Source organism: Fragaria vesca, linkage group LG1 (assembly GCF_000184155.1).
Source record: "Fragaria vesca subsp. vesca linkage group LG1, FraVesHawaii_1.0, whole genome shotgun sequence".
In the NCBI taxonomy this organism is placed as follows: domain Eukaryota; kingdom Viridiplantae; phylum Streptophyta; class Magnoliopsida; order Rosales; family Rosaceae; genus Fragaria; species Fragaria vesca.
Window position 1 is genome coordinate 19665089 of NC_020491.1, and position 25559 is coordinate 19690647.

The 25559-nt window shown below is 38.1% G+C and overlaps 2 protein-coding genes across 2 annotated transcripts; one reads left to right on the top strand and one right to left on the bottom strand.

The window, feature by feature from the left end:
* Positions 1 to 1630: 1630 nt before the first annotated feature.
* On the bottom strand, positions 1631 to 12416 carry LOC101305609 (geminivirus Rep-interacting motor protein-like). The gene is made up of 22 exons (XM_004289467.1): positions 12374 to 12416; positions 11440 to 11465; positions 7461 to 7575; positions 6811 to 7109; positions 6543 to 6714; positions 6363 to 6433; positions 6106 to 6289; positions 5599 to 5708; positions 5405 to 5504; positions 5238 to 5324; positions 4916 to 5092; positions 4548 to 4824; positions 4291 to 4452; positions 3960 to 4175; positions 3828 to 3865; positions 3456 to 3619; positions 3099 to 3350; positions 2952 to 3023; positions 2717 to 2791; positions 2564 to 2632; positions 2129 to 2191; positions 1631 to 2038 (listed from the first exon to the last, which is right to left on the bottom strand). The coding sequence occupies exons 1-22, from the start codon at positions 12414 to 12416 to the stop codon at positions 1631 to 1633; spliced, it is 3180 nt and encodes a 1059-aa protein (XP_004289515.1).
* A 2030-nt stretch (positions 12417 to 14446) lies between these two features.
* Positions 14447 to 24752, top strand: LOC101294888 (methylmalonate-semialdehyde dehydrogenase [acylating], mitochondrial-like). The gene is made up of 21 exons (XM_004288453.1): positions 14447 to 14579; positions 15927 to 16478; positions 17050 to 17144; positions 17278 to 17352; positions 17451 to 17612; positions 17695 to 17773; positions 17873 to 18027; positions 18369 to 18432; positions 18820 to 18899; positions 19457 to 19522; positions 19687 to 19737; positions 19870 to 20021; positions 20634 to 20724; positions 21247 to 21327; positions 22062 to 22139; positions 22272 to 22307; positions 22400 to 22443; positions 22786 to 22864; positions 23184 to 23274; positions 23408 to 23647; positions 23699 to 24752. The coding sequence occupies exons 2-21, from the start codon at positions 15944 to 15946 to the stop codon at positions 24553 to 24555; spliced, it is 3111 nt and encodes a 1036-aa protein (XP_004288501.1). The 5' UTR covers positions 14447 to 14579; positions 15927 to 15943; the 3' UTR covers positions 24556 to 24752.
* The last annotated feature ends 807 nt before the right edge of the window (positions 24753 to 25559 follow it).

Sequence of the window (25559 nt, forward strand, 5' to 3'; positions counted from 1 at the left end):
TGTTTGGTTGAATAGTACCTCGACAATGGAATAATTCCTCTTTCTGATAGTAAATTAAAGACCCTAAATTAAATTACTTACCTGAAGTAATTTACTGTCTGTGCATGACGTACAATCATTTAGAACCCAACATAAGTTTTCTTAAACCACATGGACTATGATATACTGCATGTATTTTGGGACTCGTACATACAGGCCAAGAGATTATTGGTGGCTTTAGCTTCGAACTATATAGCTAGCTGAACTGGCCGAATTTCAGCCGGTTCTACAGCAAAGTTGAATTTACGCTCCTATAATTTCTGATATATGGAAGTCATGCATGCGAGCTCCATGTAATGTTTGTTAAAATGCTTGGAAGAACTTTAGTCGAGTCAAGTTAAGGTACTTGTTGAGGGAGTGAGGTAAAGGTGTATAGGCTAGGGTGTGAATGACTGAATGGCATGGCAGCATGGAGACCAAAGCAAATTATATAGTCAGTGAATTGTCTAAGAAGATGAAGGCAATCAGTTCGATAAATTCTGCAAAAATATCGAAGCGAAATCAAGGAATCGTTAGAACGAGATCAAGAGAATGTCTTTGATAAATTGCTTAAAAGTTTCGAAACAAAATAGTTCATAATTTAACAAGACGAATATGTTCGACAAATAACTTCTAAATCACATTACAGCTTCTTTGAGCTTCAGCAGATAGTAGAAATCTTTTTATTCCTAATTTCCTATTGTATGAATACCACATAAAATTGCAAGTTAAGAACAGAAGTGGGGAATATGAATTTAATTATGAACAATTGATCTATCTAGGATCTAGATACATACCATTAGGAGACAGGCAGTACGTACTACAGCTGGTACTGATCCCATGTTTAATTTCGTCATGCATTATTCTATCGTGTACAGGAAACAAGTGCTTTTAAACTCCATCAATAATTTACAGTACGAACGTCGCTATTTATTTCAATACTATTCACAAATATGAGTAGCAGTACATTATAAATGCATGTTGCTAACTAATCCCATAGCTCAGGTTAGCTAAGCAGAAAATGACAGTACATGGCCGGTGGCTCTAATTCAATCCAATTTAAGAGCTGTTCTGCTTCACCACAACACAGTGGCTTGTAGGCTGTAGCAGACGAACTGGGTTTCAGGCTGCCCCCCAAAGTGATTGCAAGCTAGCAACATAAGCGGCAAGGCACTTAAAACTATTGAACCTAGCTATACCTAACAACACTATGTTACCCTACATTGCAGCTTGTACCAGGGATTTCTGAATCCCAAACTGAAATCCCTCATAATACACAAATATGGATTGCAGTCATTATACCAACCAATATCTCTGTATACGTTAACAGAAGCAAGTTTATCGGGTTTATGATGCCTTGCTATATCTGGTAAGGTATCTGGTTTCCTTGAGCTGTGGTAAAAAGTTGGCAACGAAACTAAAGAAATCCAATAACAAAAGTGAGGGTGAAAAGCGCTGTAAAAAAACGAATGAAATTTCATAAGCAATGAATGAATTTCTGGTAGCACAATAAGAAATACATCTTGAAAACAGAATGCACAATGTTACTATATTTGTGCATGTATAACTTGTACGTTACATGCTAAATAATAAGGAAATGTGCATCACTCTATCATGACCAGATTTTCTTCTTATTATCCCTCTCCTTGACTTGAACCTGATCTCTGATAATCCTCTTGTGAATCAAAGGACCTTGAGTAGCAGTAACTGGCTTCACTGGTCTTGTGATTCTTGCAATCTTAGGAGGATCAGATTTCCTAGATTTGTTATCATATAAAGAAGTCGATAACCTGTGGAAGTTCTCCGTCTCACCACTTTTAAACTCCCGTTTCCTTCTTTTCTCATGGACAGATTCATTTCCTTTCAGTAATGTGGATCCTTGGCTCATCCGGCGGTTTAGTGAATTTGAAGTCCTTAAGATACAAGGATCAACATCATTCATAATTTCATCTCTTATGCGAGATTTTCCTTCGTGAGGAGTTGCCCTCACCATTTCAGTCAACACTTGAGTACACTGCGACTGGTTCTCTTGCCCCCTCAACTTGTCTTCAACTAGCTGCCTCTCTTTCTCCCTTAACTTCTCTTCAAGTAACTGCTTTTCTTGCACCACTCTCAACTTTTCTTCAGTTAATTGTTTCTCTTGCTCCCTCAACTTGTCTTCAAGTTCCTTAATCTATGACAACATGTCAAATAAATATTAGCTGTAGCTCCCTCAGACAAATAAAGAAAATACTCAAGGAGACAGGGAGCCACACGGACAAGTAAGTTATAATGTTTTTGTTTGATGGAGCCAAATGCTTTATGAGATCGATAGAGTTGAGTATCAAGTTCGTTATCATATTATAGATCACACTTTAGAAACCCTGAGCACTAAGGATGCCGACAAATTTTACATAGCCAATTCAGAGGCACCAGGGGGCATCTTTTATCATTCAAAATAGACAATATTTTGTCATATGGAAAGACCTTTTGTCATAAGGAGACCTGCCAATACTAAACAACTAACATATAAGTGGAGATATGAAGAGAAGTGGAATGGCAGTACCTTCTGGTGAAGTGAGGAAGGGTCTGATTTTTGTTCCTCCTCCTTCAATTTTATCTCCAGCTCCTTCACCTACAGAAATATAAAGATTACAAATCATAATTTGCTTCAGTGTAAAAATATCTACATGTACTAATGCCTCTTCTCTTTTACAACCTTATGCTGAAGAGTGGTAGAAATGAACTCAGATTCCTGCATTTGCTCATCCAGCTTGCTTTGGAGATCCTTAACCTGGTAAAAAAGTATATAGAATAATAGTTAAACTATAGCTTCTCACCATATCAAGAAGATGTAGCTTTGTACGTCTGAAAACAAATAAATAGTATCCCAGGCTTGTTAAAGAAAAATGAAAATGAAAAGAATCCAATTCTTTCAAGTTTGGCACAGCCACCTTTTGTCGCAAATTTGCAGATTCTGACTCTGACTTCTGTTGTTGTCTAAGATCAGCCTCCAACTCTTCAACCTTCATCAAATAGAGTTCCTGTCAGCGATAATAACAAAAAGAATAGAATTCAAAATAGTTTAGGTCGAGAGCAACCTTTTGTTTGAGACAGCTGCAAGTTTCTTCCTTTCCCCTTAATCGATCTGAAAGTTGTGAGATTTGCTTCTCTAATTGGATAAGCAAGGCTGTCTTCAACTCAAGCTTCCCTTCGAGATCTTTGATCTTTTCTTGTTGGTTTTTGTAAATTTGGTCTTTACCTTTGTTCTTGCTCTCCAGGTTTTGTAAGTTCTCTTCTAGCTTCCTTAGAGAATCATCTTTGGATCTTGCTTCCTGCCTGGCTCTTTCAAGCTGTTTAAATGAAAATAAAAATGGTTGATAAAGAAATAAATAATGTAAAAAAAAAAAACACAAGTAAAAGTTACGAAAGACTGAACTCATAATGTTTTTACCAACCATTAGTTTTGTTTTCTGAAGCTCACTTGTGTCAACTTGCTTCTTGACAGGACCCAACTCAATCCCTCGAACCCGTGTTGCAAAATTCAAAGAACTCATAGTCTCACCCAAATCTTTGTCTGAAGGGCTTATTTGCACAAACATCAAAGTTTTAGAGTCACCACCTGCAACACAAGCACATAACAATATCATAAAACAGGTCGCAGAACAGAAAAAACAAAAGAAGAAGAAGAGGGAGTGCAATAAATGATGTTAACAGAGTTTGAAATTCCTTTAGAGATTGAACCAAGTAGATAAAACTACTAACCCAAGCCTCAGGATTTTACTCCTGAACAAAGAAATCAAGACATAGCGGGATAGCTTTATTTTTACCTAATGAATCTTGAAGTAAATGCGTCAACTTAGAGTTCCTGAAACCAAGCAACAGGCATAGTTACAAAAAGAATATACAGAATGCAAAGATTGGTGCAGGATGAGCTAAATTTGTTGAACAGATATGCAGACCTGTATGGAATGTGACCACTTTTGTTTGCAAGAGCAGATATCACATCTCCGAGAGCTGAAAGGGATCTGTTGATATTTTGAGCTTCCTTTAACCGTTCTCCTTGTACATCAGTTTTTGCAAGTCTTTCACTGCCTGCTAAATCCACTAACCACAGCTTGCTCTTGGTGCTCTCACCATTTATCAAGTTCTTTGCTTTTACCATTATGCAAAGCAAGCTGATAGCAGGAGTAAAACACTTACTACGGTTGGTAATCCTAAAGAACATGTTATATAGAAAGAAGAAAACTCATAAACATAAAAGGATTTGGAGATGTCAAAATGGGGCAGTACCAATGAGAGCGGCTGCTATGCTCATTGACATTATTACTTCCTACAGCTCTGGCATTGCTTCCAGCTTGTAGTACACTCCACACTTCCTTAATACTTTCAACTTTGGCTTCGACTATGCCCGGAACATGATGAGACCCTTCAGGAGCCTGTTTTATCTCCAACCTAGCACACATGATGTTTATGTAAGCTTATGTTGTTAGATGAAATAAAAAACATATAGTTTAATTATCTTCTTTCTTAAAGCAACACGATCTTACTTCTTTGATGGATGTGGTGACGTATCTAACAAGTCCCTAATTTGCTCATTGTAAACTTCAAGCACGCTAACAGATATGTTGTATGTAAAAGTTTCCCTTCTTTCATTTGCAATTTCAAACAACTGCTCAAGCGTCCTATAGTTGACTCCCCTATTCTTCTCAGTGCCCTCCATTGTAAATGTCTTTCCTGTCCCTGTTTGCCCATAAGCAAATATGCAAACATTGTAACCGTCTAGAACTGAAATCACCATTGGAGAAGCATCCACATAAACATCAGCTGCCAAGACAAAAGTAAAAACCAACTTAGATGCTGTTAAAGCAGCAATGACACACACACACATCCATATAATATGCTTATAAAAACATACCTTGATCATCTTTTGGTGTGTAAACTCGATCAAATTTGAAGGACTTTTTTGTGGAGGCACCGGTTACGAAGCCAAGACATCCATCCTGTGCTGCCTCAAAGTCTACAACTGCTTTACACCCAGTTGTTATTTCCTCCTTACTTAATGGGCGGCAGCGGCAAAACACCCTAATATTTCCTGGTAATTTCAAAGCAGCACGTACAATTTTTTATATATTTAAACTGATTAAAATAATTGTACCACTGCAATACTACGCAGCAAAAAGACAAACAATTTCTCAAAGCATCACTGCAATACTAAGCCAAAAAAAAAAAAGACATACCTTTGGCCTCCTGAACCTCATTAAAAAGCTTCTTTCTTTTAGCTTGCTCTTCATTGTATTTCACTTTAAGATCTTCACACTCCGCAACTGTACAAATGTTATGTGAGTCCATACAATAACCATAACTCAAATTTTACTTGACTAAAAAAAAAAATTAACTAACATACCCAATCCTTGAACTGCAGAAATCATGTTATTCAAATCGGGAATTGAATCAGCACATGCATGTGCTTCACGAGAAAGATGCAAATGCTCCTTTTGCATCAGCTGCAATAGAAACCAATCACAGAAATCTGGGGTAAGAATATTAATCTTAGAATAGATTATGAACATATACTTGAATTGATGACCAATATAATACCTTAATTTTCAATTGCAAATCATTGACTGCTGCTGCCCAGTACTTCTTGTCATGCTCGTACTTGCTAGAAAGATTCCTTATATCTTCAGCTTGTTTCTGCATGGCTTGATCTAAAGAAGAAATGCAATATTGTTAAAAGGTCACATGGTTAAACTAAAATCTAGGATAGATTTTAGTTCAGCTGAAAGTGTTTCTGGTATTAGTTCATAGATTGCTTTCTGGTATTAGTTCATAGATTGCCGTCATGATTTAGATCATTCATATAATGTTCAACTAATACGATGAAACTACAATCACTTACAACCTTTTTCTTTCATTATGTGACAGAAAATAGGTGGGTCAGCTAAACATTGTCCTCTCTTGAGTCTAAACTCATGGTATCCATGTACATAGCTAGTTAGCTACTCACTGGTATCCATGTATGTAGCAACTCACTAAACCTAACAAGTAATGTTCGGTTTTCATAATCTACTCACTAAACACACAAACTATCTAACAAAAACGTACCTTGAGTTAATGTCTTAAATGCTGTATTGTCAAGTTCCATCCTGACCTTGTCCAGCTGTTCATTTGCTACAGTCAAGGACATCCATGCCTCATAGCATTCTTTCGCCTTAAGCTCACATCTAGTATTAAGCTCTTGTATCTTCTTCTCATATTTAGCAGTAGACTTCTTTTGCATTAGTTTCTTCTGTAAACGTAAGATATTTTAGTTGCCAAATAAGGAACAACATTAAGCTTTAAAGTTGTAAAATGTGTCTAACCTGAGCTGAAGACACTTCTATTTCAGCATCACAGTTATTACATTTTAGAAGTTCCACAATCTTTCCAGTAACTGTAATCAAAGTTAAGCCTCTCAAAAGTCTGATATAAATATAGTCAAATGCCCCCTAATAAAAAGTAAATAAAAGAATCATTCATGCAAATGAAATGTAAAAGATTACCTGAATCACTTGGTGGTCTCCTAATGCCAATACCACTAACTAGCGGGCTTCCAATAACCCCTTCAAATCTTATTACAACCACCCCATCCTCCTTCACTGAGACCCTTGAATCCACCAATTGCAAGGGCTTGTTGGCCCCAACAATAGCATAGATATCAAAGTCTGATAGGACCTGCCGAAAAAACAAGACAAGAGTCAGGCAGTCAGCCCCTAGTTTTACTACCTCCCCCCAAAACCAAGGACGGAAAAAGTAAGATTTTTCACTTGCCTTCTCTTCCTGGATGAATACATTAAACACCCTCATTCCTTTAGGCCCGTTCGTGTTGATGATTTCCGTGAAATGAATATCGATATAGTACTCCCCAGGAGGAAGATAATTGAACCGATAGGAGAAATTCCCTACTCGTGCCGATTGATAGATGTGGGGATAATCCCCACCATCACCTATCTGCTCATTGGTTCTCAAAACATTCCCTCCCACAAAATAACTGTCACCCAGAAATGTCACACCAGAGTCTGATTCATACAAATCCTCAGTCCCAGCATTCACAAACATCACATATTCACCTGCTGCAACATCCACCACAATTATTCTCCCAAATTCAATCAAAAACACTTCATCTATATATCATCACTAAACTACCCGAAATTAACAATTCAAAAATTTCCTACTCACCCATCAATCATTTTCACCTTAACAACATTTTAACCATCTAATTTCAACTAAAATCATAAAATACATACATTTCTGCTATTAAAGTCGAAACCTTTGATTAGGGCGCAATTGAAATTAGGGCAAGAATTGGGGCTAATCTTATTACAATCAATTCTTCTTAAATTAGGGCACAATCCAATTGGAGAGGTAAAACCCAGATCTAATTCAAGAAAATAAGAAGGAGATGAGAGATGAGTACTTACAAGTGGAGTTGGGTCTTGTAAATCCGGTAGGGATTAGTCTTGAACCGGAGTCGCAGAGCATGGAATCGACCAACGACTCGTCGTCCTCGTCCATTGAAGAATCTTTGAGATCTGGGTTTGGCTGTTGGGCTTGCTCGGAGTCTTGGAAATCTGGGTCGAATTGGGTCTCCTCCATGAAATTGGGAAGTGATCAAATAATAGGGAGTGTGTGGGAAAAGATTGTTTCTTGGAGCAAAGAAAAGTGTTCTGGATGAAGAAGAATGAAGAAGAAGAAGAAGATGGGATTAATTGGAATGGTTTTGGGATTTGAATTTTGGTTACCGTTGGAAATAATGTGTACCGTTATACTCTGCTTTGTAAAAGCGTCCGGGAAAAGGAAGGAAGAGATTATATGGTAAGTGTTTTTCAAATGGTTATCGTCTTATTGACACAAGGTGAGTGTGCACAAGGTGAGGGTGTCCAACACTAAGGTCCAACACAGTGGGAACAAACATATGGGCCCGATCCGGACAGGAGTACGTAGGCCCACATGAAAAACTCAGCCATCTTTGGTCGCGATTCCGCCGTCACCGGACAATTGTAGGATGGTTTGCCACCGACGTCCAACTTGTTGAAAACCAAACATTCATGGCTTTGTATTGGAGAGGATGCTCCAAGGGCTTGCCAGGCGTAGTCTGACGGTCTAACCGCCATGTTGGGTTGCCGACCATGGCGGCCAAGCCCTTGGTGGCCCTAATTGAACTCAGTGGCCTTGGTTAAGTGGAGCACACCCCCTTTGCCATGATCTTGTATCTTTTTCTCTTTTTTTTTTTGGTATACAAGCATGCCAAGCTTTTACCCAGCCTGCCCTCAAACTCGCATCATCATCAACACGCTGCCCCGCCCAACGCCTCTACCTCTCTTCTCTTTCCTTCTCCCTTTTTCTGTTCTTTTCTTTGTGTATTGACTTTGTCTAATATCTACATATATCTTTGCTTGTTTTAGAATTGAAGGCTGCTCAGAAGATGAAAGGGAGCATGAGTACAGCCTCGAAAGGCACATAGCCATGCACACACCAAGCCAGCCCCGTCGGACCTGCCCAACGCTGGAGTGCACTCCCAGATGATGGTTACTTTACAGTTCTAGAAAAATAACTGCTCCATAACAACAATTACTTTGCAGTTAACAATGACGGTTATTGTGATTTTTAAAGTAACCGTCCATTTTTCAGGCGTGAAGTTGTTGCGGGTTACAATTTCCAAGCACAAGTGACAGCTATCCACTTTGGTTTGGATGAATAATTTAGGCTTGGCTTAGTTCAGTCTTGCCTTTGTTTTTTTAAGCTATAATGCTTTCAACACAGTTTAGTTGGTAAGTAGTGAAATGAGCCAATAGTAAGTAACTCTCTAAAAACCTCTCCCCTAAAAAACCCTAAAGTCGGCGGGCGCTCGAAGACAAGATCTTGCTTGTCCGGTGGCACTCAACACGTCTGTCTGGGTCATGGCCTGGCCAACGTGAGTTCGCTGCCGGACGGGTAATCACTAGCTTTGTTCCAAGGTTTTTCTTAAGAAGAGGATTAGGTTTGGAGTTCTCATGGCTATTCTTTTGGTGATTCTGGAATCTGATTTCGTCTTTGGTCAGTGGCTGTATGTCTTGGGAGGGTGATGCGTTGTGTAACAGAGCGGTGTGAGGATGGTGAAAGGAAGGACGTCAAGATGCTCTGTCAGGCTGCGAGGCGGCGTCGTGGTGGCGAAGTCTGGAGGCCTGGCTAGCATAGTGACGCATGATTTTGCTTGGCAGCGGCGCACATCAGAACAAGCAGAAGGTTTTTGGATAGATGACGGCATATTTTCCTGAGTTGCTCATCTCAGTTTTGGTGGGCTTCGGCCATGTTCTTTTTCTTTAGGATACTTGGGCTTAGTTTTAGTGGGTAGGTTTTTCTACCCAAAGTAATTAGGTTTTTTGTTTCCTCCATATTTGTTTTTCTAGTTTTGGTTTTTTCTAGGGTAGATTTTAAGCTTGTCGGGTAAGAGGGTTATTGACACCTTGAAAATGGAAGCTTCTGGAGTACCGCAATAGAACGCCTTGGCGAATGAAGCTTTCGACCAAATTTATCCTTGTGTACGTAGGATAACTGTCTAGCTTGGCTAGGCTCAATTTCAATTTAGTCATTATTCTTTCAATTTCATCAAAAACACCTCTCGACTCCCAATTTTCATCAGCCATGTCTAAAATCTCCGTTCTCCATCTAATTCCTCAGTCAAGTGATGACTTGACAACAAGAAGAAAATCAAATTCTAAAAAAATAACATTTCTAACCATTTTCCCCCCATATTGATACACATCTCTGTTCCTATCACAAACCCCTAACCTTAGTGATTTTGATGAGATTGAATGTAATTTGTCTATTTTGCCCTTTTTTTGTGGGCCTAACAATTTCAAATTTGGTTTTCTTCTTAATGCAAGTCATCACATAACATGAGAATTTGATGAAAAATAAATTTTTGGACACGGCTGATGAAAATTAGAAGTCGAGGGGTATTTTTGATAAAATTGAATTTTTGATGAAATTGAAAGAAAATGGATTAACATGATAATCGACCTAAAGTTGATGGGGCTAAATTAAAATTAGTCATTCTTTAAACAAGGTTTTGACGAGGCCATCTTCTATTTTTTTTTTTCCTCTTTTGAATAAAAGACTGGTGCAGTTGCCCTCAAGGACTTAATTAATGAAACTATCGAATATAAAGGGGGAAGGGGGGATATGAAGCCTGCCAAAACCTAAAATAATATCAAAACATTAGGATATGTAGTTGTGGTACAAATACCTTGTATTTTATACCCTTGATTACAAATACCTGAAATAATATCAAGAATTTCTACAACGTACATGTATTCTAATTAACAAACACGTATCAACTAGCAAAGAGTATTGCTCTAATGAAAACTCGATTTACTTTGTCACAACGGTGACATAATGGAAAAATCAGTAGACATGTACCGTAACTACATATCCTAATATCAAATAATTCAGCTTTTCTACTAGGTTGCCACCAGAAAATAATCATGACGACACTTTGTTTCTTCTTGCCACTAGGAGGTTGCACCAGTTTAATCGACCAAGCAAACGATACGCCACCTATCTAGAGCAGCTAAGGCACACAAAGTGCATAGATCAGCACAAGACCCTTCGCTCCCTGCCATAAAATGATAAAGAATTATTGACAGCATAAAGCCGCTTAGTACCAAAATTAAAATGCAATAAAGCATAACTAAAACTAAATAAAAAAAACATAATAACAAAGAAGTATGGCCCTAAGACTGGAGCCCAGGTCCAAACCCCACTAGTCCCAACCCTAGTGCATTCTGCAGGTGTAGACACATTGTCGTCCTGTAAGAAAACCTGTCGTCTCGCAACCAGCAGCGAAACTACCATACTGAGAACACACAGACTGAATCTTCTCCCGTCCAGCCACTCCAACATGCTGGCGACCATTGCCGACCTTCTCGATAGTCGTCCCCTACAGATTGATTCCAAACAACCCAACTAAGTTCGGAGGTTTCCTATCTAATCTGAACCCCTCAGATCTGAACAGACTCCACCTGACCGTCACCACCACCGGCCTTGAGGTTGTCGATGCCAGCCTCATCCTCCAGCAGCTGATTCCACGCTTCTTTTCCCCGACAAGCTCTCTTTGCATTGATAACAAAGCCTTCACCTTGCAGCAATCACTCGGATTGGGTTTATTCGCCAAATTATCAACACATGGAAATAGATTCATTATGACATGTACGTCGTCGTCGCCATGAGGGTGTGCCGCCGAACGGATTCGGTACTCGAAGGTAAGGGTAGGGTTTTTTGGATCTGGCTTCTCTGCTTGGACGAAGCAGAGCTTGGATTTGCTTGGACTCATCTTAGACTGACATGTTGTATATGAGTGATCTAATGGACAAAAATTAAAGAAACTCCAAAACACTACTCATACCACACACACAACATATCAAACTCAATCTCTCTCTCTCTTCCTTAGCTCTTGTCAAGTTCGTTCGCGAATATGGCACCCGATGACGGTGGTGTTCGTACGACGCTGGTAGAAGGGATCTAGGGTCCCTGGAAAAGAGTTGTAATCTAAGGACGACGAGGATAAAAAATGGATCAGGTTTGGGTGTATGGTTGTCTCTTCTGCTCCTCGTTTATGACCTCTTTCACTCTCACTGGAATCGGTATTTGGTACTTGAGACTTAAAATTTAGATGAGGATTCGCTTTTGGTTCTTGGTCTTTTATACTAGATTAGTTTCGATTCCATATTTGGTTCGACGCTGAATTTGGGTAATTTGATTTGGGTTTAATTGAATTTGGGTGGTTGTTGCTTCATTCAAATCGAACCTAGAGGCTCAGCAGATGATGATGATGCTTTGACTATGATGATTATCATTTCTATATCTTACATATCTAGATCATGTATCCAAGAGCAGCAGAGAAGAGAAAGCCAGAAAAAGACCAAGAAAATTATGTTGCAATGGCGTATTATTTGGTGTGGCAGAGAAGAATAGTGTTTTGGGGTTCTTTGATTATCATCCGTTCGATTACTTATAGATGACGTGTCGACCTATGAGTGATGTCCAAGCAGATCCAAGCTCTACTTCGTCCAAGCAGATCCAAGCTCTGCTTCGTCCAAGCAAATCCAAGCTCTGCTTCGTCCAAGGAGAGAAGCCGAATTCGGGTTTTTAGGGTCGGCTCACTATATTCATGTTTATATGAATGACGAAAGGTCTTCGAGGCCCCACCTTTTTTAGGTTTGAGAAGAAATGAAGATATCTTTTCACTTCTTTACTAAATGGGTACATGTAACTTTTTTACTTGTCACGTTTGGTTAGGCAATGCACCTTTACTTTTGTAGTAATGCGCGCCTATGATTCCCTACTAACATACTTGTTGATAAACCACTTGGGTCATCTACGATACTTATATCCATTGTATATTATTTGTGATTGTTAACCTCCCGTAATGAAGATCATTTCTAACTAAAAAAATGACATAACAGATGATACATTATTAGTTTTATTAGCCACATGTTACTCCTATCTTCAGAAAGATATTTATGACAATCCATGAAATGGAAATATCAATTTAGGTAGATGCATTACTATTTTGACAAATATAAGAAAACATAAATTTAGTTTATAGCGTGTAAGTACACGGTACCATTTTAGCTATTTATAAAAATTTATATATGAAGACCATCATATATTTGTATTATATCTTTTAATTTGAATTTTTGGCCATTTACATAAACGTGTAAATGCTAAATACTAAATACACGACCTGTATCGAAGATGCATGAGATCGAAAACTCTTCTCCAAACAAGGAAAACGATCTGGAACGATTTGTTATAGATGAATCTATATTTTGGATGAGTGGAAAAATAAATTATTTTCCTAAGATGGAAATATTTAGCCACACCGTGCGACATCCATTACTCTGTCGTATTACGAATTACAAAACGAGATTCCGGTTTTTGATGGCTTAAAATCTTCTGTTCCCATTTTCCTGTCATTTTCCCTGTAACCCATTGACATTACGACATGTGTCCTTCCACATCAGCACTTTTAACAGCAACTTGACGGGGTTAACTATATTTGATCCTAGTTATTTTTCATTTTTAATTGTAATTTTACTAAAATGTAATTAACAAGGACGAACTCATATCAAGATTAGGTGGTTCCTTCTTTCCCTTGAAGATCAAAATTCTCAAGGTTCCTTCTCAGAAAGAAAAACAAGGCGGTAGATTCACAAAACTGTTCACCAAATGCAAAGTCCCTAGTCCCAATTCAATCATCGACATAGGAGCACTATGCATTTCATCCTCAATCAAAATCTCCAACCATTAAATCCAATCCAAACGATCCAATCAACTACGATCTTCTTCTTCATCTGTAGGTGTTACCATAGCCAAACTAGATTTCCTACTAAATGCCCTATTCCATCGCACACGTGACCTCATTATTTAGCGACCGTCGCCTCGGGTACATCGGTGAATTTGTCTAGGATTTGATTTGGTTCCTGCAAGCAAGAGAACAGATCTAATCTGGGTTCAACTAAGAGAACACGATCTGATCTGGGTTCAAACAAGAGAGACATGCAAATCGCTTGATTGGTTTGGGTTGCATCAGATATTAAGCATTACCTGAAACTAGATTTGGAGAATTGGGGAATTGAGGAATTGGGAATTGGGATATGGAACACTCGAAGCCTCTAGAGGTTTTGTCTAAAACCAAAACTCAGATCTACATAGGCAAGCAATTTGAAATTGGAAGTTTAATTGAACGGTACAAGAATCTGACACTTATCCTTACTTTATAATAGCTTCTGAAGGTCAAATTTTGCTTATATGGAATCGGTATTTTGGTAGAGATAAACATTCCAACAATCGTTTGCAGAATTCATATGCTCGTTCCTGGGTTTCAATTTTATAATTATAAAAAAAAAGGAAAAAGAGTTTATTTTCTCAAAGCTTTACTCCGTGAAAGGGCTGTTATGTGTGATGACATGGCACGACACGTGTCAAAATTTTAATGGGTTATAGGGAAGTGACAGGAAATTTGGTGACAGAAGATTTCCACCCGTTTTTGATAAACGGGACACCCGCATCGAGAAAGCGTCGAGATCCTAAACCTCCTAACCCCACTCTCCCCCTTGCTCGCGTGTCCCCCACTCACCAATAAACACATTCCACCCACTCCAAACTCCCACGCGCCACCCCAACGCGTGGCGACGACTGTCGTCGTTGAAGCAGTGAGGGGCGTCCCTGTATATCAAAACGGGCGTCCCGATCCTTTTTTTCTCTTCAAAAATTTTCCCTCACTTTCTAATTTTATTTCTGAGATCAAATTAGGGTTTTTAATTTTTATTAACATTTCAAAGGTGGGTGCTTTAGTTTTGGAAATATGAAATTTACTGCTCTAAATGTGTTTCCTTTACTGTAATAATGATTTGGGTTATTTCCATAATCTCTGTTATTCTAAATTTGGGGTTGATTTTGGCCTTGAAATTTGACGGTGGGTTTTGGTGTTGGTGGTGAGGTTTTAAGGGTCTCTGTTAGTGCAAGGGTTCAGTGAGCTTGGGATTTCCAATCAGGTATGGATTCACCTTTGATGGATTTGATTCTGACTTTTTTTTTACTGGGTTGGTTTTATGTGTAAAGATTGCAGCTTTGTGATGGAAACCATTGTTGATTATAGAGTGGTAGGTTGTGAAATTGTAGTCTTCTTGTGTTCTAAACCAGTCTATGAACATTGGCTGAAAATGAAAGAGTAACATAGGGGCAACATGAAAAGTTTTAAGTCTGTTTTATAGAGTCTGGGAAACCGTGTTGACTTGCATTGTTCTAGCACATTTGGATACTTCAATCTTGTTATGTTTTGGTGTGTTGAGAATACAACACAGAATATACTGTGGTTGACAGAAGAGTGGTGCTTATCGCATTTGGAGGTAAATGTTTGATGGAGAATTCCCTAATGGATAAACTGCATTCTGGGATTGTATACTTTTCCTGAGATTCTTTTGTTGCTTAGGGTAATTGAGTAATCTCAACAACCTTGTCTTTTTTTCCCTCATTTTCGGGTGATCTGTGTCCTGTCTCCATACAAGTTTGAGCTTCATATGTTTTGATTGTTAAATTTTAATTACAAAGACGATCAGAGATTATTGCCAAAACAGAAAAAACGAGTGTAGGATCATAAGGCTGTTATGCATGCTTGAATAGGCAAATACCGCGTCTTGTTGTTGTTGCTGCTGCTGTTTTGATTTCCTATGCTTCATCTGCCTAAGAGTAAGTAATTGAAGAAAAATATACACGTCTAATATAGTTGAGAATATATATAATGCATCCATATAGTCAACCTTGTCTAGATGTTGGAGTTTCCATGTCAAATACTCCATGTCACTATCTTGTTTATTATGTGACCATCTTGTTTATAAACCATTGTCAAAACGTGAGATGTCTGTGTCTACAGATGAAGGTTATAAGATGAAAAAATTGTGGCTGGGATAAGATGCCCATTCTTACTTAATTCAGGTTCAATAAGTTAACCAGAACATCATATTGAACTAGGAATATACACCCCCAAAGAAAAACTTGATAATAATTTAACCACCTTGATTCTGTCTCACATGGATTATTCTATCTCTATGAGCAATTGGTTTAGCCTGTCAAGAGCTAAAACGTTTCAAGGTTTTATATGGGTTCACAGTATGTTGCTACCAATATTCACTGCAAAAATACTAACATTTGACAGCTACCTAAATTTAATTTCTTAGCTTTTATATGCTGAAGATTTATTGCAGAGGTAGTAAAGCATGCTTTGTTTTGCGATTCTGTGGTACACTGATTTACTGTTCACTAACAAGATGACTGTATACAGTATTTATATTCTAGTCTTCATGGTCAAATATCTCACTTTTGTTGTTTGTTTTGCTTATCAGATTATTCTCTCTCAATAATGGAAACTGATAGTCAAATTGAGCTTAGTAGGCAGAACAATATGCTTCCCCCACAAGCTGGAACATTTCTAGATCGTGAAGACCTCATCCAATATGTTCGTGATTTTGGTGCCAGTCAAGGATATGTGGTGACCATCAAGAAGTCGAGGAAAGACAGGAGAGTCATCCTTGGTTGTGATAGGGGAGGTGTTTATCGTAATAGGCGTAAAATTGATGAAAGCAAACGCAAAAGGAAGGCAAATTCACGCCTGATAAACTGTCCCTTTGAAGCCATAGGGAAAAGGGAAGATGATTCGTGGGTACTCACAATAAGGAATGGGGAGCATAACCATGAAGCATTAAAGGACATGTCTGAGCATCCTTATAGTCGTCGCTTTACTGAGGAAGAGGTCAGGCAAATCAAGCAAATGACTGAAGCTGGCATAAAACCACGTCTAGTTCTTAAGGCTCTCAAGCAAATGAATCCTGAACTGCAGTCAACACCAAGGCATCTGTATAACCTCAAAGCAAAGATACGTCAAGGAACTCTATCAGGTTCCATTTTATATGAGATTCTATATTTTAGTTAATTGACTGCTAATTTTCTAGAAAGAAGAATCTATTCATTACACAGTCGTTATTTTTTAATTCAGACTGTTCACTGGGTTCTTCATGCATAGTTATTAGTGGGGGTGGATGTTAACTTCTTTGAATAAGTATCATGATGGGGTGCATTTATATGCTGCTCACTGGAATCTCAAATGTCAAGCACCACGGCAATAGCTCAGTTAGGTAGCGCCTTGTTGAAAAGTGTGCGAATGCTTTAATGGCAAAGGTCATTAGAACGGCATCTAAGTTTCTTAGTTAGAATGGCAAAGATCATGCAAGCTTTAATGACACTGTAAGCTAAAGATTAAGTCGCTTCAGAGGTGTCAGGTCTTATGCATACTTGGGTTTGGTTTCTAGGTTTGAAAGCGCCGATCATGCCAACAATCTGTATTGGTTTCTAATACAAAATTTGGAAAAGTAACTTTTGGCGTTCTGGAAACAATAGATAGTAATGCTATTTTTCTCTACTTCTGTAATTAATCGCTACAAGTTTAGGTTCTTCATTCATTTCTTGCAGAGAAAAGTTTCAAGACATGGAGACCTGACAGGTCCGCTTTGGTGAATACAAGTTCTGCTCCCAGTGGGCGGTCATTGATGCAAAGTAACCAGCCGGTAATGGTTTAATAGTAAAGGGTGGTTGAAAATCTGCCTGCTTTCTTGTACTTCATTTCTACTTCTGCTATGTTTCCTCCTGCTTTTTATTAAATCAGCTGGTTATATAAGACTTATGTTCATTTGATTGTAGCTGAAGGTTCCTAATTTTATTGGAGGAAAATTTGTTGATTCACAAGGATGTTCAATCATTGACGTAGTAAATCCTGTAAGCTCCCAAAATTCAATTTGATGTCACCGTGTCCTTTTTTACATAAACGTGCTGAATGGTATTGTCACTGATTGTATACTTGGATTTCTAATCAGGCAACACAAGATACTGTTTCTCATGTTCCTCTAACTACCTATGAAGAGTTCAAAGCTGCAGTTACTTCAGCCAAGCAAGCTTTTCCTTCATGGAAAAACACACCTATTACAACACGTCAAAGAATTCTGTTTAAGCTTCAGGACCTCATCCGCAGAGACATTGTTAGTAACTGGAATCTTTTGAGTTCACATGGTATTCTATCTTGCGCTTATGAATCTCAATGTCAACGATACAAATTTTCAGGATAAACTTGCCATGAATATCACCTTAGAGCAGGGTAAGACGTTGAAGGGTGCTGAGAGTGATGTGCTCCGTGGTATAGGTCAGTCTTTGCATGTACATCATTGTGGTTCCTGTTATTCTGTTATGATGGATGTTTCCAAAAAATGAGTGGTTACATGCCTTTCTTTTTCTTCTTTAGAGGTGGTCGAACATGCTTGTGGGATGGCAACTCTACAGATGGGGGAGTTTGTTCCTAATGCATCTTATGGTATTGATACATACTCCATTAGGGAGCCACTTGGTGTTTGTGCGGGGATATGCCCCTTCAACTTTCCATCAATGTTTTCCTTATGGGTATGTCTGCAATATCTCTCGGTTCTTTTTATTGGTTGTTTGTTGTTTGTTATGTTACTTTGAATCTATTGCAGAAGCTGGTGACATTTTCATATAAGTTGCCTCTATAGTCTATGATGAGGTGCTTATTTTATCATCTTTATCATAAATTTCATTTCTTCAACTACAGTACATGAAGTTTTAGTTTGCTGGAGTTTTATTTAATAATCTTTTTTGGGGGGGGGTTTGGTTTAGTTTGTTAATCATACAAGTTTAGTTAACACTCTTATTTGCATGGTTTGTGAAAAATATGACATGAGATTCCTCCCAAGTAATAGTTCTACACTTCCACGATTTTGCAGATGTTCCCAGTTGCAGTTACATGTGGCAATACATTTGTTCTTAAGCCATGTGAAAAAAATCCAGGTGACTCATAATCCCTCACATGTGCTTGTTCTCAGTTTGATTTCTTATGTCTGTTGTTCAAAGTAGTTAATTTGCAGTATGAGCATATATGTCTGTTTTTCAAAGTAGTTACTGTGGTTCCTGTTATTCTCTTATGATGGTAAAGCTGGGTTTGGCGAGGGGATAGGTTTAGATCTTCCCTACAAAAAAGAAAGAAAGCCAAATTGAAATAAGAAAGAATAATCAAGAGGTGACGTACTTCTTGTATTTATGTCATTCTGAAGTATTTTGTAGTTACAGTTTGCATCATGTTGATTCAAACTCCCATTTAGTTTCTTTGTTCTTGCATATATGCATTATTCTTCTCCCCATTATTGAAACTTTTACCGACTGATATTATTTTTGAAGGAGTTTCGATGATACTTGCAGCACTTGCTAAGGAGGCTGGTTTGCCTGACGGTGTGTTAAATATAGTCCATGGCACTCACGTAAGTTTTGTTTACTGAGATTTCCTTATTCTCTGTCCTTATGAAAATTTTCCAAGTCCTAGCTATGGCAACCTTGCCCCAGATAGAAAAAAGAAGAATTTATACAAGAACAAAATGGAAGTTTCACCTGTGAAGTTTTATCTTAATAGAACAAATTGACAGTTTCCCATAACTCGAATATCAGTTTCTTTTTTACTATTTTCTTTTTGTTAATATGTAATTATAACAAGTGCTGGCCTTTTAGTTTATAAGTTTTTATGGGTCAAAAAAATTGGTCTAGTGTATTAGCTTTTGGCCACTCCCATTGCACTGTAGAACTTTTCCAGATCGATAACGCTGTTATTTAATTGGTGATGTAATGACAGTGCACTATGGTTGGAGTCATGCTTACCTACTTGGCATATATTGTTGCCGTGCTTTTATTTTTCAATCCTTTCCTTGTCAGAATGTTATAGTTTCGAAACCAACTCTATATTTAACGAGCATTTCAACATATGGATCAATTATATTTTCAATAAATCTATCAATGACGTTTTTTCCCAATTTAATCTGAGCAGGACATTGTTAATTATATCTGTGATGATGATGATATAAAGGCTGTTTCACTTGTTGGCTCAAGTACAGTAAGTTAACTTTTGCTCCAATCCTTGTGATTATTGAATATCGATAGTAATAATGATTTTAAGTTCAGATGCACTCGACACCTCATGTTCATATGATTTTATTGGGTTACTCTTATGTTTTTATTCTCCCTATCTGTCTATTTTCTTTTTCCCAAACTGTGAAGGCCGGAATGCATATACATGCAAAGGCGGTTGCTAGGGGAAAGCGTGTCCAGGTGAGCAGTAGCTCTTCGTCCCCACCAATCTACTCACATCCTCAGCCACATATCTTCGAGTTAAAAGTTTTGTTGAGAACCTGATATCCATATAAATTTGCTTTCTAACGAGTAACTCTCTCAATCCTTAAGTCCAATATAGGAGGAAAAAATCATGCAATCATCATGCCTGATGCTAGCATGGATGCAACCTTGAATGCTGTGGTCATGGCTGGTTTTGGTGCTGCAGGACAGAGGTCTATGGCTCTTAATACAGTTGTCTTTGTTGGAAACTCAATAACCTGGTAATGCGTCTCATTTGTTCAATGCTTCAGTATTGTATAAACCACATCCAGTAATTGGATGCACATATCTTTGGGGTTGAATGTTACTAGAGCATGTATTGCTCAACTGAGTCATTTCTTAATTTAAACTTGCATCATATCCATCTAATGCTTTTTTTGATGCACATAATTGTTGTTTGGCAAGTAAATATGGTTTCTTTCATCTGACATACGTGTCTCTGTAGATTATTAATATCTCATGTTGTGCCACATGGTACCACACACACCCTTCTTGTACATTTATATACAAGCAACTTTGGCTATTGGACTTTCCATACTAGTAAACACTTCTATGAAAATCTACCAAGTCTACTCATGGCCGGCCTAGGGTAAGTTGGAAAGAGAGTAGCCCGATGAAGACTAGTAGTCCAATTCTGGTATCTGGGTATTATAGAACAGCATTTTTGATGGTTTTTAACAAATATAAGCAAGAGACTGTAACTATATATACATATATTATTATTTTTGGAAATAATTGTAACTATATATATATATTTATAATAGATTCAGCAATATTTTATTTAACCAGTGGAAGCTAGTTTTAATCAAGTCCCATCTATTTGTATTTCTCAGGGAGTGTGAACTGGTGGAACGTGCCAAAGCCCTGAAAGTCAATGTGGGAACAGATCCCAGTGCAGATGTTGGTCCAGTTATTACCAAAGAGGTGATAAAATCTTCTGTATATTCTGCCTAATAATCTGCTTTGTTAAAAAGGAACTACATTGTAAAGTTGAAATATCTGTATCATAACCATGGGCGATTTGACTGAAGTTCTGAACATAGTGTTTTACAAGAGATGGGTATTCTTTGTTGATGTAGGATATTCAGGGTATGAGAGTTGTTGGTTTTGGTGCTTTGCAGTACTAGCTTCTATTTGGGTTGTTTGCTGAGAGAGGAATAAAAAATATTTCAAAGATAAGGCAGAGAGCTTGTAGCTTTTGCGGACAATTGAATATCAGACACAGAGAGTTGCTTTTAGTCTAAGCATTTAATTGGGTTAAACACCTTATTTGGGCTTGAGTTTATGAGGGCGATTTTGCTTATTTTGTGCTTTTAGTTCGTCATGCATAGGTGTTACATGTGAAAATAACCGTGAATATTTTCATGGAAAGTTCATTGTACTACTTACTCGATGATATACACAATGTAGCCGGTGTTTGTTTTTGACATGGTTGCTAAGTTACAGGTGAAGGATTGGATATGCAGATTAGTTCAGAGCAGTGTTGAAAGCGGTGCTAGACTCCTTCTTGATGGGAGAAATGTTATGGTATTTAATTGTTCTCATCCCAGTTGAACATAAATAAAATCTTTCTATAAACTAGCTTACACAAACTCAAGAAGCATGCTACAGTCTGCTTGCTGTGTATTATTTGGAACCAAATGTTTATTTCAGTATGTCACAAAAACTCTGGGATGTGTTTTCTGAAATTTACTGTAGTTGTGATTTCTTGCTGCCTTTTATTAAAGCACTAATTACCTTAAAGAATCATGTAGGAAATTATCTTTTGGAAGGTGCAGGGAGATGGATGGAAATTTAATTGAAATTAATGTCTTTTATGAACACACCATGCATAGCCTTACTCTAATTTGACTGTTCTTTATTATATGTATTCAGTCATTCAATACAAGAAAACAAGAAAGAGGAAAAAGTATATTACTTCCGACATTTTAGCTTTCAGATGCAGACTTATGTTTACTCGCTGCTGATTATTGCTGTACTGTAAGGACTATCTGTGGCATTGCTATCTCTATTAGCAGTGTTTGTGCTTTTTGACATCCTAGGGTATTCAAGCGAGTGTCTTATTTTCATTACTCCTTGTCCTTGCTCTTTTCTATTTATATGAACTCTGTTTTCTCTTTATTTGTTGCTTTTGCTGGCAAGAGTTATCTTATCACCTCATGGTAGTAACGCCAACTGAGGAACATGTAGTGAATTATTTTGTAACTAGGGAGCTTGCTCTGTGGATGACTTCGCTGAATTTTCTGAACTTTTCCATGCAGGTTCGAGGCTATGAGAATGGAAACTTCATTGGTCCTACTATCTTATGTGATGTTACAACCAATATGGAATGTTTTAAGGTACTATGTTTTATGCTCTCTGGTTCTTTTTTGGTTCCAGCATGAATAGATTTGGGTACTTATGATTCTCAGTCGAAGAAGAGATAAATACATTGGCATATCATTGACAGCAGTGTATCTTATGTTGAGCAGGAAGAAATTTTTGGACCGGTTCTTCTGTGCATGCAGGTACTGTTTACTCTCTCTCTCCTCTGTCATTTGTTTTCTTTGGTTCTCTTATATATTGGTTACCATATCTTGTGTTGTTTGACTACCAACAGGCTGCCAGCCTAGAAGAAGCGATCACAATTATAAAAAGAAACAGGTACCTGTATGTACTCTTTTGGTCTGAGGTTGTCCTATAAATGTTGTGTCTTGGTGTGTTTTACACCGAGTTTAAGCCCTTGCACTTCATGTATGTTTTTCTGTCTGGTTTCAAAGATTATATTGAAGACCGGATATAAGATTTTCTCATTATTTGTTTCCTCCTGCAACTTTTGAGAAGCATAGTTCTATTTAGAAAAGTGACATTTTTTATTTCCTTATTGGACTACTCACGAATTATTGGAACATGCCTCTTTTTCTTAGGTACACTCGTTTACATATCAGATGTATGTACTTATCTCATATCAGGTGTATTTACTTATCTCATCTTACTATTCCTTAGGTCTGGCAATGGAGCTTCCATATTCACAACATCTGGCATTGCTGCAAGGAAGTTCCAAAATGAAGTTGAGGCTGGCCTGGTAAGCCATCCCTTTCTCATCATGTAGGTTGAGGGATGACTTCCCTCCCTTAGAGATCTGGCCACCCCTCCATGGTCAATTGAGGGACCAATCTGTGATACTTGCTACAGTTTAATACTCCTTTGGGCTAAACATTTAGAGGGGGATGGGAAGTTTGAAGATTTTTAGCTGATTGAGTGAAAATAATTCATCAGCTATTCTCATGGTTATCCTCAAGAAAATGGGAGGAAACTTGACAGTCAAAGTCATATGGTAGCCTTTCTCCAATTTTATGATTGATTTGCAAGTTGTTAATTGACATGACTTTGGCATGTCTCAGGTTGGGATCAATGTTCCTGTTCCAGTTCCACTACCACTGTCCTCGTTTAACGGATCTAAGGCATCTTTTGGAAGTGATCTGAATATCTCTGGTATAGTCTCTCTCTCTCTCTCTCTCTCTCTCTCTCTCTCTCTCTCTCTCACACACACACACACACACACACACACACAGAGGTTGATGAGCCAACTGTGTCTTTAACTGCAGTTACCTGATTCTAAATGCAGGTAAAGCAGGAGTGCAATTTTACACCCGGATGAAAGCCGTTGCACAACAGTGGAAGGATTTACCTAGCTTAGAATCATCATTAGCCGTGCATCCATTGTATGAGACAAATAGATTAAGCAGAGGTGTCTCATCTTCTTTGCCTTCAACATCTGAGAGAGATTCACCTAGCCGTAGAGTATCAGGAGCCACAAACTCAGAATCTGAGAGTGATTCACCAAGTGAGTTGCCAAGTCGTGGACGTCCGTTGTCCCGCCCTTCGACATCTGAGGCAGCTCTTCCCCCCCAAGGAGCCTCATCTATGACTCAAACAGCATATGATGATTTGTCTAGTCAGGGCCTGTCCCTTGTCATGCCAGCAACATCCGAGAGAGATCTGTCCGGTGTGGATATGTCGCTAGCCATCCCTCGAGCAACAGAAAGGGATATGCCAAAACAAGGTTTCACATTGACATCTTTGCAGTCGACAGAGAGAATCTATATGCCCCAAACTTCTCACTGGATGGAAACCTCAAGACCGACATCTCAAAGGATTGAAAACGGTCCACCAAGTTCTGAGAGGCATTTTGCGTCCACGTCTCAGAGGAATGATGAGAATAGCAACACGTCATTGTCATTTCAAAGGACTGGTACTTCTATGCCATTGACATCTGATAGTGTCTATGCACCTGCCTCCCAGGACAATATGGCTGTAATATCACTCCGAAATGATGGTACGAGCGCAATATCTCAGAGGACGGATCCCACACTACTTCCAACCTCTGAGAGGGCATACGTACTTGGAGCAGCTCACTTGAATGACAATAGGGTTCAAACATTTCACAGGCTCGACTCCACCATGTTTTCAACATCTGATAGGATGTACATGCTCGCAAAATCCCATCAGCAAGACAATATGGGTTCAACATCTCGGAGAACTGATATTCCTATGCATTCAACTTCGGAGAAGATGTTCATGTCAACAGCATCTCAAAGGACTGAGGAATTAGCTGTTGCTTCTCAACCAGCCTCTGAGAAATTATATTTGTCTCCATTAGTTCCAAGAAATGCTGGTATGCCTCAGAAGATGTTTCCCCAAAACTCAATTTTGAGTGATGAATTTCCCACACAAGGAGCATCACTGACTTTACCTACATCTCAGAGGATATAGTCAGAGCAAAGGGATATTTTTCCTTTGTCTCTTAGGAAATCGGCTTTTAGGAATCGGTAGAAGTTAAATCTTACAGTAATACAAAATAACTCCTTTAGCTAATCAGTTTCTCTTTCATATTCTCGATATTGCTTCCTTTCTGAAATGATCAGTTTTGCACCTGTGGACGAAAAGGGTGAGTGCATCTCATTTCAGGGTTGCCAGGTTCAAAAGAGGTATTTCTTAGGGTCATAATCAGGGTTGCACATCACGTTTTTGTTATAATGCTAATCAGACTCATAAAGATTGTGCACCAAACTAATGCATTACTATCAACATCTGGTTAGAAATAAGCACCATCCATAATCCACCCAGGTGCAAACTTGCATCAATGAATCATATTCATATTAAAATTGAAATTTGTTTAGATCCTCTGCTGTGAAGTTTACATATGTTCAGTGTTTGAGTCTTCATTTTAATCTGAATGGTCCTTAAAATCACGATTTTCCTTCCCGATAGACCTTACGTCAATTTTCTCTGTTAAAATACTGACATGGCCGTTAAAAATATTAAAATTTTTAACGGTCACGTCATCAATCTAACTGAGAAAATTGACAGAATAACTATCTGGAAGGAAAATCGTGACTTCAAAGACCATTCAGATTAAAATGAAACAACAATGACTGAACATATGTCGACTTTAAACCACATGAAATATACAGTATTGTTCTAGGATATTCTGTATCTTTCTAGATATTCTTTATGTGTGATTTGGCCTTATGCTAATAGAATATGTAATTAGACTAGATCTATGTATTCATATTCTTACCATATTGGTATTGTGTAATTCCCTATATAAAGAGCTCATGTCAATGAATACGATGATGATTTGATGATTCTCTTGCTATCTCTTTGTCTATACACTTTATACTTTATCACGTTATCATGCATTTTATTCTAACCCTAGAACTAATAGCCCATCATTTTTTTTCCAAACCCTAAAAACCAAAACCGGAGGTTCTCGG

Excerpts from the sequence above, each read along its gene's own strand:
- LOC101294888 (XM_004288453.1), top strand. The coding sequence starts at position 15,944 with ATGGAAACTGATAGTCAAATTGAGCTTAGTAGGCAGAACAATATGCTT. Across the intron at positions 18,433-18,819 it reads GCCATGTGAAAAAAATCCAG|GAGTTTCGATGATACTTGCA; the intron begins GTGACTCATAAT and ends TTATTTTTGAAG. Across the intron at positions 21,328-22,061 it reads TTGATGGGAGAAATGTTATG|GTTCGAGGCTATGAGAATGG; the intron begins GTATTTAATTGT and ends TTTTCCATGCAG.
- LOC101305609 (XM_004289467.1), bottom strand. The coding sequence starts at position 12,416 with ATGGATATAAGTATCGTAGATGACCCAAGTGGTTTATCAACAA. Across the intron at positions 5,505-5,598 it reads ATTTGCAATTGAAAATTAAG|CTGATGCAAAAGGAGCATTT; the intron begins GTATTATATTGG and ends TTTCTATTGCAG. Across the intron at positions 5,325-5,404 it reads TTCTGCAGTTCAAGGATTGG|TTGCGGAGTGTGAAGATCTT; the intron begins GTATGTTAGTTA and ends ACATTTGTACAG.